The sequence below is a fragment of the Lontra canadensis genome, unplaced genomic scaffold (assembly GCF_010015895.1).
Source record: "Lontra canadensis isolate GAN:19392208 unplaced genomic scaffold, GSC_riverotter_1.0 scaffold6, whole genome shotgun sequence".
In the NCBI taxonomy this organism is placed as follows: Eukaryota; Metazoa; Chordata; class Mammalia; order Carnivora; family Mustelidae; genus Lontra; species Lontra canadensis.
Window position 1 is genome coordinate 35,513,412 of NW_022631000.1, and position 19,935 is coordinate 35,533,346.

Below are 19,935 nucleotides of genomic sequence, written 5' to 3' on the forward strand. Positions count from 1 at the left end.
AAAAGCTCTTTGGCTCTTGGACTTTGAATTCAACTAAAAACCATAAAAGAGTAATCTCAAGAAATATTAAGTGTCATTTATTAAAATCACTGTTTTATGGCTTTTCACCCTGCATCACTGATCAGATAATCAAACAAGCAAATTTTGGATTTTTATATAAATTGCTTGGTTCTTAGCAGCATAGGCATATATAAAATCTAAATGGCACATACACCTAAATGTTCCCACTAGATTTTCAGACAGGTAATAAAAGAGTGGGTCTCAGTAACCTGGGAGGTTGTGTCCCAGTCTCCTCCCATTTTTTTTTTTTTTTTTTTTTTGCCATGGGCTTGTGTGGCATTAACTGACGAGAAAGTACTGGGACTCATTCTAGAGAGAAACATAGCTGTTCTGCAGAATCCAGAGGGCAGCCACATCTCCTGATCTATTCAATCATTCATTCATTCATTCAATAAATATTATTTTGAGCACTTACTATGTGCTATTTGCTATTCTAGGTGCTAGGATCATCAGTAAAACAGAGCTTCTCTTTTGGGGAGGGGGAGACAAGCAATGAACAATGGCTAAAATAAATACCTAAACGAATAGCTTGTTAGAAAGCACTGAATGCTATTTTAGAATATGCCAACCAGAATCAGTACTCATGCAGCATTTCCTGCATCCCAAATATTTTATGTCTATTATCTAATGACATTGTAATCCTCACAAAAACTCATGAGGCAGCTGCAGCATTTTACAGTGAGGAAAGCAAGGCACCGAAAGGTAGAACTGCCCAAGATCACACTGCAAGTAAATGGTAGAGTTGCGATTGCCTAATGAATAAACTTCTCGGTCAAGGTCACCAATCCTGCCTCCAGGAGCTACAAAGGAAATGCTCTCAAAAATGTCCAAGGCACTTCGCATGCAATACCAGCTAGCAACAGACTGTGAATCTTATACATCATTAACTGAAGAGGAAATTAGAAAGTTAAAATGTGGAATCAAGGCGAAGGGATGGTTGGTCCATCTACAGAAAAAAGGAAAAATAAATACTTTCTGAGATCCAACTGTGAACATGAGGACTATTGTGATTCTTCTCTCCTGCCCCCAGACAACCCCCTTTAGCTATCTATCCCCTTCTTCATACGGTCATCACCAACACGAACAGAAACGGAGAAAGAGAGGAGATGCTTAGCTTACTTGGCAACAGCTCTGTAAGCAGTTTGATTGGTAAAGATGCTCTAACCACCTTAGCTAGTAAAACCAGGCACTGACTCTCAACCTCATCAGGGTTGGCCTGTCAGTTCAAGCTAGAATTTCATTCTAGGACCTCAGCTCTGTCAATAATTACAGCCTCCTTACAATACCTTTTTATTTTCTTCAACCCTCCCCAGGTTTGAATGGATCCTAGAATGCAATGGGCCTTACAGGGAGTATCTTCCCTTTCAGAATTTTTCTAGAAACAAAGAAATAGGCATTGGCCAACTCCACAGAGCAACCTGGTTGGAGGAAGCTATGGTAGGAAATATGTACTTCTGGAGAGTGGCTAGACCACAAATGGAGATTGCTTTTCTAATAAAGGATGGTTCTCACCAGCAGCATGTGGAGTTATGCCCATTTTACAGAAGACAGAACTGAAAGATATAAAAATAACTGCCAAGCTCTCATTTATAGAAGACCAAGAACATTTGACTTAAAGGCCATTAAGCTCCAAATCTCTTTGCTATTCTACCTCTCACATCTCCTGCAGGAGTTAGAATTTCAGACCAGAAAGGAAGCTAAGAGATCATCTGGTTCATCCTCTGTTTTATCAAGGACAGGTTGTGGGACTTTCTTGGGGACATGGGGTAGGCAAAAGAAACCAGAACTCACAGGTGCATGTCACACAGGTACTGATTCTGTACAGAAGAATGTATAGAAGGCAAATACTGAAATTTTAAAAACTACTTTAAGGTAAACGTGCCAAGTTCATTAACATAGGGGCCAAGAAAAGAGAGAACAAAATATATAATTACTAATAAAAGTGGAAAAGGAAGGAGTCACCTGAAGTAGGTTAAAAAAGCAATGTGGGGAAAAAAAAAAAAGGTTCTATGTGTGGGAACATATTTAGCCTGAAATGATAGTGAAATGGCCAGGAGAAAAAATATCGAGTTAAAATGGCCAAGGATGTGGGAAGAATGGGTAGGTCTGTGCCTGATAGTGTGATTCTGGCATTGCTTATCTGGGAGAGGTAGATGGCTAGAGAAGGAATCACTCTTTCTTTGTTGTTTTGTTATTTTTTGGTTTTTGTGTAAGCTCAAAATGCTAAGTGGTTGGCTTTAAAGTTGATCTACTGTTTTATTTTACTGAAAAAACAGAGCAGAATATGAGTCATCTGGATTTCTACATGGTTCCCACAAGATCTTAAATTACATGTAGTACAAAATCGTGTTTTCGATATTTACCACAGGCCTTTTCCCTTAAAATTTTCCCTTAAAATTTGATCAAAGCTACACAGCAAAGCTGGAACCACAGCCTTGCCTTTGGATCCTAGGGCTAACTTTCTGGAACCACATCCCCAGGGGTGGCCTGCACAAATCACTGAACTTGGCCGAAAAGCAAGTTTGCCTTTAGGCTCCCTGCCTTCCATTTTAATACCTTTTGCTTCCTCGGAGGGTGCACAATGAACAGCCTGTGCCCACACTGGCCCTTCAGGCTGGAGTCACCCCTTTCTGTGACTCACTTGTCCCTCTCAACCAAGAGGCTTACCCGGAAGCCCTGTCCTCTGTCCCTTCCCAAAATATCCGTGCCCGTGCTTCGGGTCCTGCTCTTGACAACCCTACAAATTCATTTCCTTGGAGTCACTGGTCAGCATGAAATTACATTTTTATTTCTCCCCATCTTCAACCCCCCCTTTTTAAAAATTTATTTTACTGTTATGTTAGTCACCATACAGTACTTCGTTAGTGTTTGATGTAGCCCTCCATGATTGTTTGTGTATGCCCCTTTTTAAGTAGGAGATCTAACGTCTTTGCCCAGAATGAACCATCCCCTTTATGTCTAAAATTGGGGCAGTTTGAAGGGCAGCCTGCTTAAAATTCTTTGACCTTGATCTCAGGGCACAAATCTGGACTTCTGTACAAGCTTGGAATCTTCTGTCTGCTTGAAATGTCCTCTTGCTCTACATATCCTACCTGGTGAAATCATTGCTCATGGTTCATAACCCTTTGCAAATATGGTCTCCACCCAGAAAGACCTCCTGACTCTCTAGAACTGTGCTGACACAGGAACCACGACCCATGGGAAGCAACTGAGCACATGAAATGTGACCGCTTCAAAGTAACATGTGCTAAAACACACACCAGATTTATAAGACTTATATACAACAAAAGTATAATATCTCCTTTTACATCATGCATTAAAATAATTTTTTGGATATACTGGGTTAAGAAAAATATATTATCAAATGGATTTCATCGGTACTTTTTTTTTAATGTGAAATTTTGAAAATTTGAAAATTTGAAATTACATATGTGGCTTCTGTTTGTAGCTTACATTCCATTTCTATTGGATAGCACCGCTCTAGAGTCCAAACCAATAGTTTTGAAATCACAGTGGGAGTTAGGGAATATGGATGATTTGTGAATTTCTGTCTGAATGTCTGTGGAAAGGCATTTTGGAGTAAGATAATCTAGGTCTCTGATGAACATCAATAACATATTTAAGATAATCAGTGAAGAATAGAAGTATTAGGTCTTTGCAGCATTAAACTTTCACTAACTTTGACGAAATCCCCATTTCCTTCCCTCTTATCCCTAACCCTGGTGACGAAGAAAAAACAGTGTGACAGGGTATGTAGAATCTTTTTTTTCAGTAGACCATTGTCTGGTCTAGACAGACAAAATGGAATATGGTTCACTTAAGTATAGACAGCTGTGAAGAGGAAGGTGAGGGGGAGAAGGGGAGGGGAAGTGGAGAGGGGAAGGTGAAGGGGGTTTGGAGTGGAGAGAAAGGAGGAGGGGGAGGAAGAAGAGGAAGAAGGAAAGAAGAAAGGAGGCTAATATTAGATGTCATGTACAGTGCTAAACACTTCCACATAAGCAGAATTTCCTAAACTGGGCTCAGAAACCATAGTTTTGAGGGGTATTCATAAATGTTGTATTGGGGATAGGGAAGGAAAAGGAAGTTTCCTGGACATATCAGAATCAAAAGCACTGTACTAAATAAAATTAATAAGCTTTCTTAATTGCAGGACTCTTCAGAGCCTTTTAATATGCTATGAAACATATGATAGCCCAAAAGAGAAAAATTGAATTTAGTGTTTCCAAACTTACTTGACCATTGAATCCTCTTTTGAAAAACACATATCAACAGCACCAACATTTACTGGTTGGTAAAATTTGCCCTAGGCAATGTCATCTCATCTGTATTTTAAGGCAAGAAATTGTGGCTTAGGAAGTTAAGTGACTTCCCTACCATTTCAATGTTATTTAATTGGTTTTTGGCTGAGCCCAAATTCCAAATTCATGTTTACACCAGAGGAAGGATTTTTTTTTAAGTAGGCCCCATGTCCAACTTGGGGCTCAAACTCATGATCCCGAGATCGAGTCGCATGTTCTACCAACTGAGGCAGCCGGGCACAGTTAGAACAGGCAAATATTATCATCGTGGAAAATTCACAATACATATAGTGGTACATGTAAAGATGATTAAATCACTTCTTTCCACATATTCTAAGTTCATGGTCCCTCAGTTCAGACCCCACCCCTCCTTGGTCTGCTTGGATAAAAGAGGTCTTTTTGTTCTGAATTTTCATCATGTGCATCTTGGCATACATTAATCTTAGGCTTAGAAATGCCTGTGTCTTATCTGTCTAAATAGACTGGAGCTTGCTGCAGATTACTTTGAATTCCCCACAGTGTGTCCTGCAGACAGAAGAGGCTCTCTAGAACCTTGAGGGGCTCAGCTGTTGATGGTTTGTGGGGTCTTCTTCCCGGATCTGAGGGCTAGAGAAACATTAGCTCTTGGTTAAGAGATACCACTTCACCGACGTTGCAAAGCCGGTGTCGAACAGCGTGATGGTGAATGCTGACATACCTGTAAAATGCAACTCATGATATCAGAAGCAATTTTTGCATGGGGAGGGTCTTCATCTCTCCCAGAGGGTCTCAGGCTGTGCTCCAGACAGGAGTCCCAGAGCCCCACCAGGGCCTCTGCATGCTTTTCAATGGACTCTGTCTCTCTGATGGCTGTTGTGATTCTCGTGATGCAGATTTCAACCAGAGCCTGGTCATTGTTATTGGTCTGGTAATCCTAGTTGAAAGAAAACCTTCATGTTAAATAACAGTCTGGAAAGTTCTCTTCCAAAGGACTGATGACATGCCAGCTAATACACTTAGCAAAGGGACGTGCCGTACCCGGAGCTAAGGGGTGAGCCCCAGTACAATGAGGGCCTTCTGCCTTGGAGAGGAGAATCTGGTGGATGAGGCGATATGCAAATGTGCTGAAACGGAGCGGGTTCCTGCTGTCACAGACCCACAGCCAGGGAGCAGGGAAGAGTCCAAAGAAGCTTAATTATTCACTTGCCAAGTAGGGTTTAATTTTCAGGCTGTTTCAGTTTCTAAGTCCGTTATAGGTCAGGGTTGACTTTCTTCCTCTGACAGTTCAGTGATTTTTGTGAAATGTTTCAAATCACCCTCCAACTTCCCCTCATAAACATTCTTTCTCTCCTACTACACAACAGAATACATCATTTCAGTTCTCTCTTTTTGGTTCAAATAACTACCAAATCCACGTTAGCTTTCCCCCACCAAATTTCCCTTTATTTAACTATTTAATTCTCCCTCAAATATCTAATCATCTTTATTGGGAGGTAATAGGACCCTCCGAGATCTAAATGTAAAAAATCGGCCCATGATTTTAATTCAGAAAACTGGTCTGTCCGTTGCCTGGCAGACTGACAAAAACGAAAATATAATCGAGCAGTGAAGCAATTTGATCCTTGCACCACCATGTGTGATGGGAGATGGGAAGTGAGGGGGCTTCTCTGTCCTACTGCGAGCTCCAGCACTGACAATCCGGGTTAGCTATCGTATCTAATGCTGCAGTAAACATCTAATGCACGAAGCCCTCTCCATGCTCAGATTAACCATGGTCAGAGTCTTCAGAAGTGGAAATTTCTGGGACAAAGAACAGGAACATTTCCAGGGCTCATGACACATACTGTCATACTATTTTCCAGAAAGGTCTTACTGATATATATTCCCATCAGCTGGGTGAAAGCATGTTTTCCCCATTGTGCCTTTGCAAGCACAGAGTATTATTCATTTGTGCTAATAATTTGATCAGTGAAAAGCAGTTATCTCATTGCTGTTTTACTTGGAATTTCCTGATCAGAAGTGAGGTTGAGTATTTTCACATGCTTATTGATCATTTGTAGTTCTTCCTTTGGGGATTGCCCACTGTATCCTGTGTCAATTTTTTCCTGAGATGAAATGGCAAAATTAGTATTGTAAAAGAACTGTAAAATGAGACAAGCAAACAGAAAAGACAACTCTGAGATAGAAACTGATGTGTATGGAGATCACCAAGCATGTTTTCTTAGCCAGCATACATATGAGTGTTATATAAACATATAGTATGAAATTTTCAGACATTAATCCATCCCCACATTCCTAGAATGAACACCAACTTGGTTTGGCAGATTATTTTAGAATATTTTCTTTTACCTTCCCCCTTCGTTGGTGACTGTATACTTGATTTTAATGCAGCAGAATTATTACTTATGCCAGAACAGAATCCTGCTATGCAGTAAATAGGTTCTTATGAAGCCAAGTCATAGAGACAAAACAGAATATGAATGAGAAAAAAATGATTCTAACTTTTCCAAAAAAATCTCTGCACCAACAGAAAAGCCAAAACCGTTCTCAGGATGAAAAATAACAAGAATACTCTTGGGCTAAAATCATTTATCTTTGGCCACAATTGCCCTTGTAAATAGCAGTTACTTTTAATGGCATTATCTTCAAATATCAAGCAGCATTGTGTGTAATAAAGAATATTTTGTGTAATATAGAGAATACGTACATACATAAGGATAGATAGAAAAGAGAACCAATACCATTGACAAAAGGAAGCCTATATTCCAAACGACATGAGCCAAGCCTTTGTTATAGCCACCCAATATGACCCAGTAGGTGAGCAAACAGAATAATCTTGGTGTGAGGAAAAAGCTATGCATTACCCAGCAGCATAAGCTCGCATTCACCAAGGTGATCTCATTAATATTGCTATTACCTAAACATGTAACTTGCTAGCAATAGAGGTCAATGCTGAACCTTAAGGATACCAATCAATCGTTTGGTGCAAGTTATTTACATAAGACCTTTCCCACCTTGGAGGGGGCATCAATTATACTGAGCCGAATTTACGTGTGATCCAGGTTTGGGTTTGACTTCCCTGACCACAGGGCCTAAGCCTGAGCCACTGTTTGAAGGATCATGGAGTATTTGGTGTGCTGACACAAGAGCCCACATATATTGCATCAGACTATAGAACCAATTTATAGCAAAGGAGATACAGCAGTGGCCCCCTGATCATGGATGTATTAGTTCTATCACATATGATAACCTGTCTTTCCCCTGCCCTGAAACTGCTGGACTAATAGGTCAATGGAACATGTCTTCAAAGAAACAACTCAGCCTGCTATCTTATGAGGATGAGGAAAGATCCTCTAAAAGGCAATATACATACTAAAATAATGACTATTACATGGTATTGGATTCCCTATTGATAGAACACTGAACCTGGGAACTCCGTCACTTTGAGCTCCTATATCAAAAGATTAACATACACATGCATGCACACAAAAGAGTGTCACCAACTTGGCAAAGGTAATTGACCATATCTTCAGAAGGTAGGGCTGCTGTTAAGTAATGGGGGCATCCCTAGGCCCTCCCCTGCCCGAGTTTGTTGGTAAATGGACAAGGGAACCATCACAATCTGAGAGAGGCATGGAGACCAGGGGCTCAGATCCCTGAGGAAAATGTATTGAGTCACCCCACTAGGAAGCAACTTAAATCAGCAGAGGGGCCAGCTGAAGGTGTAAGAATTAGAATAGGTGGTAGGGGAGGGACACTGTATTAGCTTTCTTGTTGCTGTTCTAACTTATTATCACATGCTTACTGGCTCAAGAATTTGTGTTGATACATTTATTTGCCTACAGTTCCAGAGGTCAGAAGTCGAAAACTAGTCTCACTGGGGAAAAGTCAAGGTGTCAGAAGGGCTGGTGCGTCTGGAGGCTCTGAGGGGAGAATACATTTCCACATCTTTTCTAGCCTCTAGAAGTTCACTGCTTTCCTTGGCTCATGACCTCCTTGAGCTTCCATATTCAAAGTGCATCACTCAAATCTCTGCTTCCACCGGCCCACCTCCCTCTTCAAAGAAGGCAATTGACCTTCTTGCTCTTTCATAATTATATTGGGCCCACCCAAATAATATAGAATAATCTCCCCATCTCAAGATGCTTAATTGTATTATATCTGAAAAATCCCTTTTGCTATACAAAATAAAATTCACAGGTCTTTGGGTGGCCATGATCCAGCCTACCACAGAGTACCAACTGCAGTCTTAATAGCAATTGGGATGGTATCCTCTCACTAACGTTCTTCTTGTAAATTTTGTTAGGAAAAGCATCTCAGAGAAGCTGTGTCCATACAGAATGAAATTATAGCAGGTGGACCTGAATGGTGAGAAGGGTAGACTGTAGTAGATACTATGATCCATTGTCCATAGACCCCTTTAGGACAAAGGCACTCATTTTCTCAGCTACCAATCCAGACCCAAGTCTGCCTATAGACACTGTTCCTTCTCAAAGAGAATGACCCCTCTCTGGGGTTTATTCCTCCCTTGAAACAGCCATTTTGGGATCTGTTTTCCTAGGAACCTAATTACAGCAGAGTTTATATAGATGACTTTGGGAAGCATAATAAACCATGTCTAAACAATAGTTTAACAATAAATAGCAAAGAGATTTCCATTTGGATGAAATAAGCCTCAGTAAAAGTAGAAGGTACAACTCGGTAAAAAGTACAAGACATACATATGTGTCTTGGTTCATGAACAACAAAATTCCAGTTTCCTGCTAAAAAGAGAAGTGCTTTGATGGAGAATTCTGAAAGCATTCTGGAATGAAGCTGGAGTACACAGGAGAAATTAATGTGTCAGCAAGATTGTTTAACAAAAGGCATATATTCTCATTCTAAGATTTCTAACTGCAAGAGTTAAACAGCTGTTTGTAAGGATAAATCAGTGCAGACTGGTCACAATGTCAGTGAACATATTAATATATTAGGCGTAGTACATCAGTTATGAATGTTGTTATTACTGTGAATCTATTGAGCTAAGAATTTCCTGTGATATACCACTTTACTAAGGAAATATTTTTTTTCCATTTCTTTGTGTCTTCCTCAATTTCTTTCATGAGTACTTTATAGTTTTCTGAGTATAGACTCTTTGCCTCTTTGGTTAGGTTTATTCCTAGGTATCTTATAGTTTTGGGTGCAATTGTAAATGGGATTGACTCCTTAATTTCTCTTTCTTCTGTCTTGTTGTTGGTGTAGAGAAATGCAACTGATTTCTGTGCAATTGACTTTATATCCTGACACTTTACTGAATTCCTGTACAAGTTCTAGCAGTTTTGGAGTGGAGTCTTTTGGGTTTTCCACATATAGTATCATATCATCTGCGAAGAGTGATAGTTTGACTTCTTCTTTGCCGATTTGGATGCCTTTAATTTCTTTTTGCTGTCTGATTGCTGAGGCTAGGACTTCTAGTACTATCTTGAATAGCAGTGGTGATAATGGACATCCCTGCCGTGTTCCTGACCTTAGCGGAAAAGCTTTCAGTTTTTCTCCATTGAGAATGATATTTGCGATGGGTTTTTCATAGATGGCTTTGATAATATTGAGGTATGTGCCCTCTATCCCTACACTTCGAAGAGTTTTGATCAGGAAGGGATGCAGGAAATATTTTTTTAACTAGAGACAATTTATAAATTTAACTCCCTACATATGACATGGAGAAAAGCATTCTCCAAAAAGGAGGTTTCCTCAAAAAATGGTTGAAAACCCAAAAAGATGTTAACTACTTCAACAAATATTCAAAAAGACAAAGGAAATTAAAAAAAAAAAATAATGATGTGATTGACCAGTCTAAAGATTTTTGCCAGGGGATCAGCTTTGCAATTAGGGTTTTCCTAACTCACATTCCACCATGATCTTATAAAATATATATGTCTGCATACATATGTGTCCATGTTCAAGTTCAACCTTGAATCATTACCTGTGCATATTAAAATCAGTAACTTCTGGGAACTAGATCTATTTAATATCAAACCTATCAAAGTGGGTTTAGAGATTCATACTCATAGTAACCTGGTCATTGTTAAAGTTTAACTAACTTACCCTAAAGCAGTGGGGAGACCAAACTATAAGGTGGGAAAATATAAAATCCACACATTGTGCTCCTCCAAGTCTAGTTACTGGGAGGTGTCACCCCCACCCAGCCACAGATACAACTCCTCCACATCAATATCCATAAACCATAAACCACTCACACTTCCTATGCTCTAAACAGTCTTCAGGGGATGGCCCACTGGAAAAAGGGAATGTGGAACATCTGTAATAAAGTACTTAGTGATAGGACTGACATAGGAGTAGAAGTTGGAAGAGAAGAAGGAAAACATCTTGAGGACCATTTCTCCTTCCCTTCTGTGAGAGACAGCATAGCATAGCAGTTAAAAGTATGGACTCTTGTCTGCGCACAGAGCCATATTCTGCTCTTACCAGTTCTGCAATCTTGAGCAACCACTTATCTCTCTGTACCTCAGTAGCCTAATCCTTAAAATCGGCATATTATGGGGGAGGAGTCAAGATGGCAGAGAAGTAGCAGGCTGAGATGACATCAGGTAGCAGGAGATCAGCTAGACAGCTTATCAAACCATTCCGGACACCTACAAATCCAACAGGAGATCAAAGAGAAAAAGAGAAGAAATTCTAGAAAAAGAAAATCGGCCACTTTCTGAAAGGTAGGACTGGCAGAGAAGTGAACCCAAAGTGATGTGAAGATAGACCTTGGGGGGAGGGGCCAGTTCCCAGCAAGCAGTGGAGCAATGGAGCACAAAATCAGAACTTCTAAAAGTCTGCTCCACTGAGGGACATCACTCCAGAGGCTAAGCTGGGGTGAAGCCCACGTGGGGACAGCGTGGCCCCAGGTCCCGCGGGGTCACAGAAGGATCGGGGATGTCTGAGTATAGTAGAGCCCACAGGTATTGGAGCGGGGGAGCCGGCTACAGTGACAGGGCCAAGGAATGAGCTCTCAGCTTGGGGTTACCTTGAACCATGATCTGTGGCACAGGCCACTGCTCTGTGAACGGGGACCCTACAAGATCTGGGGAGAGCCCCCTGGAAGAGCTCAGGGATCTGTGGGGTTCAGAGACTCCAGGCGGGGCTGTGGGCCAGAGACAGAGATGCTTGGTCACAGGCTGCATGAGCTGGGAGTGCAGTGGAGGCCAGGGAGACGGGAGTGATTGAATGCTTTTCTCCGAGGGTGCACTGAGGAGTGGGACCCTGAGCTCTTGGGTTCTCAGGGCCAGAGATTGGGAGGCCACCACTTTCATTCCCATCCTCAAGAACTTTATGGAAAGCATTCAGGGAACAAAAGCTCCCAAAAGCAAACTGGAGCGGATTGCTTAGCCTAGCCCCTGGTAAGGGTGGTGCAATGCTGCCTCAGGGAAAGACACTTGAGAATCACTACAACAGGCCCCTCCCCCAAAAGATCAACAAGAAATCCAGCCAAGACCAAGTTCACTTACCAAGGAGAACAGCAGAATTCCAGAGGAGGAGAAAGCAAAGCAAAGAATTCATGGCGTTCTCCCCATGCTTCTTTAGTTTTGCAAAGTTGATTAATATTTTTTTATTTTTTTTCTTCTGCTATTTTTTTTTAACTTTTACCCTTTCCTCTTTTAACATTTTTAAACTAATTTATCTTAACAATACCTTTCATTAAAAAAAATCTTTTTTGAACTTCATTATTATAGTCATATTTATCCTTCATTTTATCTAACTTTATTTTTTGTATACACATAAGGTTTTTTGTTCTAAAACATTTTGGGGTACAACTTCTTCTAATAGATCAAAATACACCTTAAATCTGGCACAGGGCTTTGTTCTAGTCTCCAGCCTGAGCAAATTCTCTTCACTTTCTTTTTCTTTATTCTCCCAACCAACTTATCTTATCAACTCTCTTTTTAGAAGTTAAAAAATTTTTTTCATCTTTATAGTCATATTCCATCCCTGCATCGTGTTTACCCTTATATATGTTTTTCATTTTTTAAAATTTTGGGAGGTAGTTTCTTCTGAGATCAAAATACTCCCAATATTAAGTGGGTGACCCTGTTCTAGTCACCTGTCTAATATATATATATTTTTTTACATTTTTTCTTTTTTTAATTTTTTTTTTCTGAACTTCTTTTTACCCCCGTTCTTCCCCCCATGATTTGGGGTCTCTTCTAATTTGGTTAAAGCACATTTTCCTGGGGTCTTTGCCACCCTTTCAGTATTTTATTTGCACCTTCATATATTCTTATCTGGATAAAGTGACAAGGCAGAAAAACTCACCACAAAGAAAAAAAAAAAAGAAAAAAAGAAAAAGAGGCAGTACCGAAGGCTAGGGACCTAATCAATACGGACATTGGTAATATGTCGGATCTAGAGTTCAGAATGACAGTTCTCAAGGTGCTAGCCGGGCTCGAAAAAGGCATGGAAGATATTAGAGAAGCCCTGTCTGGAGAAATAAAAGCCCTTTCTGGAGAAATAAAAGAATGAAAATCTAACCAAGTTGAAATCAAAAAAGCTATTAATGAGGTGCAATAAAAAATGGAGGTTCTTACTGCTAGGATAAATAAGGCGGAAGAGAGAATTAGTGATATAGAAGACCAAATGACAGAGAATAAATAAGCTGAGCAAAAGAGAGACAAACAAATACTGGACCACAAGGGGAGAATTTGAGAGGTAAGTGATACCATAAGATGAAACAACATTAGAATAATTGGGATTCCAGAAGAAGAAGAAAGAGAGAGGGAAGCAGAAGGTATATTGGAGAGAATTATTGTAGAGAATTTCCCTAATATGGCAAAGGGAACAGATATCAAAATCCAGGAGGTACAAAGAACCCCCTTCAAAATCAATAAGAATAGGTCCACACGTCATCATCCAATAGTACAATTTACAAGTCTTAGCAACAAAGAGAAAATCCTGAAAGAAGCCCGGGACAAGAAGTCTGTAACATACAATGGTAAAAATATTAGATTGGCAGCGGACTTATCCACAGAGACCTGGCAGGCCAGAAAGGACTGGCATGATATAGTCAGAGCACTAAACAAGAAAAACATGCAGCCAAGAATACTATACCCAGCTAGGCTGTCATTGAAAATAGAAAGATAAAAAGCTTCCAGGACAAACAAAAACTGAAAGAATTTGTAAACACCAAGCCAGCTCTACAGGAAATATTGAAAGGGGTCCTCTAAGCAAAGAGAGACCCTAAAAGTAGTAGATCAGAAAGGAACAGAGACAATATACAGTAATAGTCAACTTACAGGCAATACAATGGCACTAAATTCATATCTCTTAATAGTTACCCCGAATATAAATGGGCTAAATGCCCCAATCAAAAGACACAGGGTATCACAATGGATAAAAAACAAAACCCATCAATATGCTGTCTACAAGAAACTCATTTTAGACTCAAAGACACCTCCATATTTTTTTAAAGATTTATTTTTATTTATTTGACAGAAATCACAAGTAGGCAGAGGCAGGTAGAGAGAGAGGGGGGAAGCAGGCTCCCCGCTGAGCAGAGAGCCCGATGTGGGGTTCGATCTCAGGACCCTGAGATCATGACCTGAGCCGAAGGCAGAGGCATTAACCCACTGAGCCACCCAGGCACCCTGACACCTCCAGATTTAAAGTGAGGGGGTGGAAAACAATTCACCATGCTAATGGACATCAAAAGAAAGCTGGGGTGGCAATCCTTATATCAGATCAATTAGATTTTAAGCCAAAGACTGTAATAAGACATGAGGAAGGACACTATATCATACTCAAAGGGTCTGTACAACAAGAAGATCTAACAATTTTAAATATCTATGCCCCTAACATCTGTGCAGCCAACTATATAAACCAATTAATAACAAAATCAAAGAAACACATCGACAATAATACAATAATAGTAGGGGACTTTAACACTCCCTCACTGAAATGGACAGATCATCCAAGCAAAAGACCAACAAGGAAATAAATCCCTTAAATGACACACTGGACCAGATGGACATCACAGATATATTCAGAACATTCCATCCCAAAGCAACAGAATACACATTCTTCTCTAGTGCACGTGGAACATTCTCCAGAATAGATCACATCCAGCGTCATAAATCAGGTCTCAACTGGTATCAAAAGATTGGGATCATTCCCTGCATATCTTCAGACCACAATGCTCTGAAGCTAGAACTCAATCACAGGAGGAAATTTGGAAAGAACCCAAATACATGAAGACTAAACAGCATCCTTCTAAAGAATGAATGGGTCAACCAAGAAATTAAAGAAGAATTGAAAAAATTCATGGAAACAAATGATAATGAAAACACAACTGTTCAAAATCTGTGGGACACAACAAAGGCAGTCCTGAGAGGAAAATATATAGTGATCCAAGCTTTTCTCAAGAAACAAGAAAGGTCTCAGATACACAACCTAACCCTAACCCTACACCTAAAGGAGCTGGAGAAAGAACAACAAAGAAAGCCTAAACCCAGCAGGAGAAGATAAATCATAAAGATCAGAGCAGAAATCAATGAAATAAAACCCCCCCCCCAAAAAAAAAAAAAAAAAAACAGAAAAAAATCAAGAAAACTAGGAGCTGGTTCTTTGAAAGAATGAATAAGATTAATAAACCCCTGGCCAGGCTTATCAAAAAGAAAAGAGAAAGGACCCAAATAAATAAAATCATGAATGAAAGAGGAGAGGTCACAACCAACATCAAAGAAATACAAACAATTATAAGAACATACTATGAGCAATTCTATGCCAACAAATTCGACAATCTGGAAGAAATGGATACATTTCTAGAGCCATATAAACTACCACAACTGAACCAGGAAGAAATAGAAAACCTGAACAGACCATAACCAGTAAGGAGATTGAAACAGTCATCAAAAATCTCCAAACAAACAAAAGCCTGGGGCCAGACAGCTTCTCAGGGGAATTCTACCAAACATTTAAAGAAGAATTAATTCCTATTCTCCTGAAACTGTTCCAAAAAATAGAAATGGAAGGAAAACTTCCAAACTCATTTGATGAGGCCAGTATCACCTTGATCCCAAAACCAGACAAGGATTCCATCAAAAAAGAGAATTACAGACCAATATCCTTGATGAACACAGATGCGAAATTCTCACCAAAATACTAACCAATAGGATCCAAAAGAAATTTAAAGGGATTATTCACCATGACCAAGTGGGATTTATTCCAGGGATGCAAGGTTGGTTCAACATCCACAAATCAATCAATGTGATACAATACATTAATAAAAGAACGAACAAGAACCATATGATACTCTCAATAGATGCTGAAAAAGCATTTGACAAAGTACAGCTTCCCTTCCTGATCAAAACTTTTCAAAGTGTAGGGATAGAGGGCACATACCTCAATATTGTCAAATCCATCTATGAAAAACCAACCGCAAATATCATTCTCAATGGAGAAAAACTGAGAGCTTTTCCACTAAGGTCAGGAACACGGCAGGAATGTCCATTATCACCACTGCTATTCAACATAGTACTAGAATTCCTAGCCTCAGCAATCAGACAACAAAAAGAAATTAAAGGCATCCAAATCGGCAAAGAAGAAGTCAAACTATCACTCTTTGCAGATGATATTATGTGGGAAACCCAAAAGACTCTACTCCAAAATGCTTATTACTCATACAGGAATTCAATAAAGTGTCAGGATATAAAATCAATGCACAGGAATCAGTTGCATTTCTACACACCAACGGAAAGACAGAAGAAAGAGAAATTAAGGAGTGAATCCCATTTACAATTGCACCCAAAACCATAAGATACCTAGGAATAAACCTAACCAAAGAGGCAAAGAATCTATACTCAGAAAACTATAAAGTACTCATGAAAGAAATTTAGGAAGACACACAGAAATGGAAAAATGTTCCATGCTCATGGATTGGAAGAACAAATATTGTGAAAATGTCTATGCTACCTAAAGCAATCTACACATTTAATGCAATCCCTATCAAAATCCCATCCATTTTTTTCAAAGAAATGGAACAAATAATCCTAAAATTTATATGGAACCAGAAAAGACCTCGAATAGCCAAAGGAATATTGAAAAAGAAAGCCAAAGTTGGTGGCATCACAATTCCTGACTTCAATTTCTATTACAAAGCTGTCATCATCAAGACAGTAGGGTACTGGCACAAAAACAGACACATAGATCAATAGAACAGAATAGAGAGGCAAGAAATAGACCCTCAACTCTATGGTCAACTAATATTTAACAAAGCAGGAAAGAATATCCAATGGCAAAAAGATAGTCTCTTCAACAAATAGTGCTGGGAAAATTGGACAGCCACATGCAGAAGAATGAAATTGGACCATTTCCCTATACCACACCCAAAAACAGAGTCAAAATGGATGAAAGACCTCAATGTGAGACAGGAATCCATCAAAATCCTTGAGGAGAACACAGGCAGCAACCTTTTCGACCTCGGCCACAGCAAAATCTTCCTAGGAACATTGCCAAAGGCAAGGGAAGCAAGGGCAAAAATGAACTATTGAGACTTCAACAAGATCAAAAGCTTTTGCACAGCAAAGGAAACAGTTAACAAAACCAAAAGACAACTGACAGAATGGGAGAAGATATTTGTAAATGGCATATCAGATAAAGGGCTAGTATCCAAAATCTATAAAGAGCTTAGCAAACTCAACACCCAAAGAACAAATAATCCAATCAAGAAATGGGCAGAGGACATGAACAGACATTTCTGCAAAGAAGACATCCAGATGGCCAACAGACACATGAAAAAGTGCTCCACATCACTCGGCATCAGGGAAATACAAATCAAAACCACAATGAGATACCACCTCACACCAGTCCAGAATGGCTAAAATTGACAAGTCAGGAAATGGCAGATGTTAGCAAGGATGCGGAGAAAGGGGAACCCTCCTACACTGTTGGTGGGAATGCAAGCTGGTGCAACCACTCTGGAAAACAGTGTGGAGGTTCCTCAAAAAGTTGAAAATAGAGCTACCCTACGTCCCAACAATCGCACTACTGAATATTTACCCTAAAGATACAAATTAGTGATCCGAAGGGGCACATGCACCTGAATGTTTATAACAGCAATGTCCACAATAGCCAAACTATGGAAAGAACCTAGATATCCATCAACAGATGAATGGATGAAGAAGAGATGGTATATATATACAATGGAATACTATGCAGCCATCAAAAGAAATGAAATCTTGCCATTAGCAACAACATGGATGGAACTAGGGGGTATTATGCTTAGTGAAATAAGTCAATCAGAGAAAGACAACTATCATATGATCTCCCTGATATGAGGAAGTGGAGATGCAACGTGGGGGATTTGGGGGGTAGGAAAAGAATAAATGAAACAAGATGGGATCGGGGAGGAGACAAACCATAAGAGACACTTAATCTTACAAAACAAATTGAGGGGTTGTTGGAGGGTGGGGGGTAGGGAGAGGGTAGTGGGGTTATGGACATTGGGGAGGGTACGTGCTATGGTGAGTACTGTGAAGTGTGTAAACCTGGTGATTCACAGACCTGTACCTCTGGGGCTAGTAATACATTATATGTTTATAAAAAAATAAAAAATATATATGAAAAATACTTAAATTGTAGAGAATAAAAAATGATTATCTTTTCTAAAAAATCAGCGTATTATTAATATCTATCTCCTGCTACTATGGTGAGGATTAAATTAATTAACATAGGGAAAGGATTTACAATACTGTCTGGCACATGATAAGTGCAGATAAATGTTGTAACATACATTGAGTTACAAATACTTCCTTATATGTGGTTACAATTTTTTTTAAGAATTTATTTATTTATTTGACATAGAGAGATCACAAGTAGGCAGAGAGCCAGGCAGAGAGAGAGCGAGATGAGGAAGCAGGCTCCCCACAGAGCAGAGATCCCAATGCGGGATTCGATCCCAGGACCCCGAGATCATGACCTAAGCCAAAGGTAGAGGCTTAACCCACTGAGCCACCCAGGCGCTCCTGGTTACGATTTTTTTATACATTCATTTCACAATGAAATGGGACCCTGGGATCATGACCTGAACCAAAGGCAGAGGCTTTAACTCACTGAGCCACCCAGGTGCCCCGCAAATATTGTTTCTAACCAGCTTGAAATACTTCAATAACTTCCCATTACTCTCAAGATAAAGCCCAAATCTCCTAACATGATTCCTTTGTGATCTGCCCACTGCTTCCCTCACCCTTTCTTATCTAATTCATAATGGACAGCACAAAAATTTCACATACTTACTCTCTTCTTACTGTCACATTCTATACAGAATCCATACTAATAATATATTGATCTGTGTATCATTTTTTCTGCTTTCAAGAGCACACATGTATACACACCTTACTTATTCTACCCTTCTAAGATTCTCCAAGGTGGAGACACTAACAACTCCACCAGAAGCACCAATGATCCCAGAGCTGATAATGTCACTGGTGCTTACAGCAAAAGCAAACATAAAATGACTTTGAAGGATGGAACACTCAGCTAAAATCATCCAGTACTCCCATGAGTAAAATTATATTTAAACCAAACTCAAAAATCCAAACTTATAAAACATTGGAACCAAGCCAATATGAGCACATGGCAGCATGTACAACTTGGGGCATATTAGATAGTCAAAAAGCAGATAACAGAATTATTGACCCCAAATTATATAATTATATGTTCAAAATGATTCATTGTATCAAGGAAAATTCTTATAAACAAAGACTAAATCTCTTAAGAGGAAAAAAAAGATGTTAAAAAAAAACAAATGAAACTTCTAGAAATGAAAAACTCAGTGAGTGAATGAAATAGTGGATAAGATACAGCTGAAAAAAAGACTCAGTGGATTGGAATATAAAGCTGAGGAAATGAAAATATATTCCATAGATGAAAAATACAAGAGGTTAAAAGGCATGGAGGTTAAAATCAGAGAATATGAAGGATGTGAGGGCAGTGGTTTTTGTCTGCTTTGTTTATGATTATATTCCCAATGTCTAGAAGATAATAGGTACTCAAAAAAGTACTTGTGGAATGCATAAATGAGTGGAATGGGTAGAATTTTCAGAAGGAAAAAGGAGATGGAGAAGAGTATTTGATACAATATTTTTTAAATTTCCAAAATTGACAAAAAGCATGAACCTCAAACTCACAAAACACAATGAGGATTGAGCAAGGATATACAAATAAAACCACATTCGGACACATAATCATGAAACCATGGAACACGCCAAAGACAGAGAAATTATTAAAGCATAAAAAAATAGAGTAGGTATAAAGAATGTCAGACTGACAGAGGATTTTTATAACAGCAATGATAGGAGTTACTGAGAAATAAAAACACTACCCAGCTAGAAATCCAAGCCCATCGCTTCTCCGACTTTTGATTAAGATCAAGCATAGAAATCCAAGCCCAGGTGATCAATGTTCAAAGTTAAGGGCAAAACAAGGAGCTTTTTGAAAAAGACAAACATTGAGAGGGTTTATCACTAACAGATCTTTGCTGAAAGGACATTTAATATGTATATTTCAGAAAGTGGAAACTTGGATGCAGAAGAAAAAAGAGAGGAAGACAACGGGGGCGGGG

The 19,935-nt window shown here is 39.3% G+C and overlaps 1 protein-coding gene across 6 annotated transcripts in view; it reads right to left on the bottom strand.

Annotated features, from left to right (window-relative positions):
• Positions 1 to 19,935, bottom strand: part of VEPH1 (ventricular zone expressed PH domain containing 1) — a 246,357-nt gene that overhangs the window by 208,025 nt on the left and 18,397 nt on the right. For all 6 annotated transcript variants that reach the window (XR_004382083.1, XM_032852594.1, XM_032852593.1 and 3 more), the window contains exon 3: positions 5,056 to 5,271. Coding sequence is in view for 5 of the 6 variants with exons in the window: in XM_032852594.1 (XP_032708485.1) it covers positions 5,056 to 5,271 (216 nt within the window). In the remaining variant the exon portion in view is untranslated. The remainder of the gene's footprint in view (positions 1 to 5,055; positions 5,272 to 19,935) is intronic.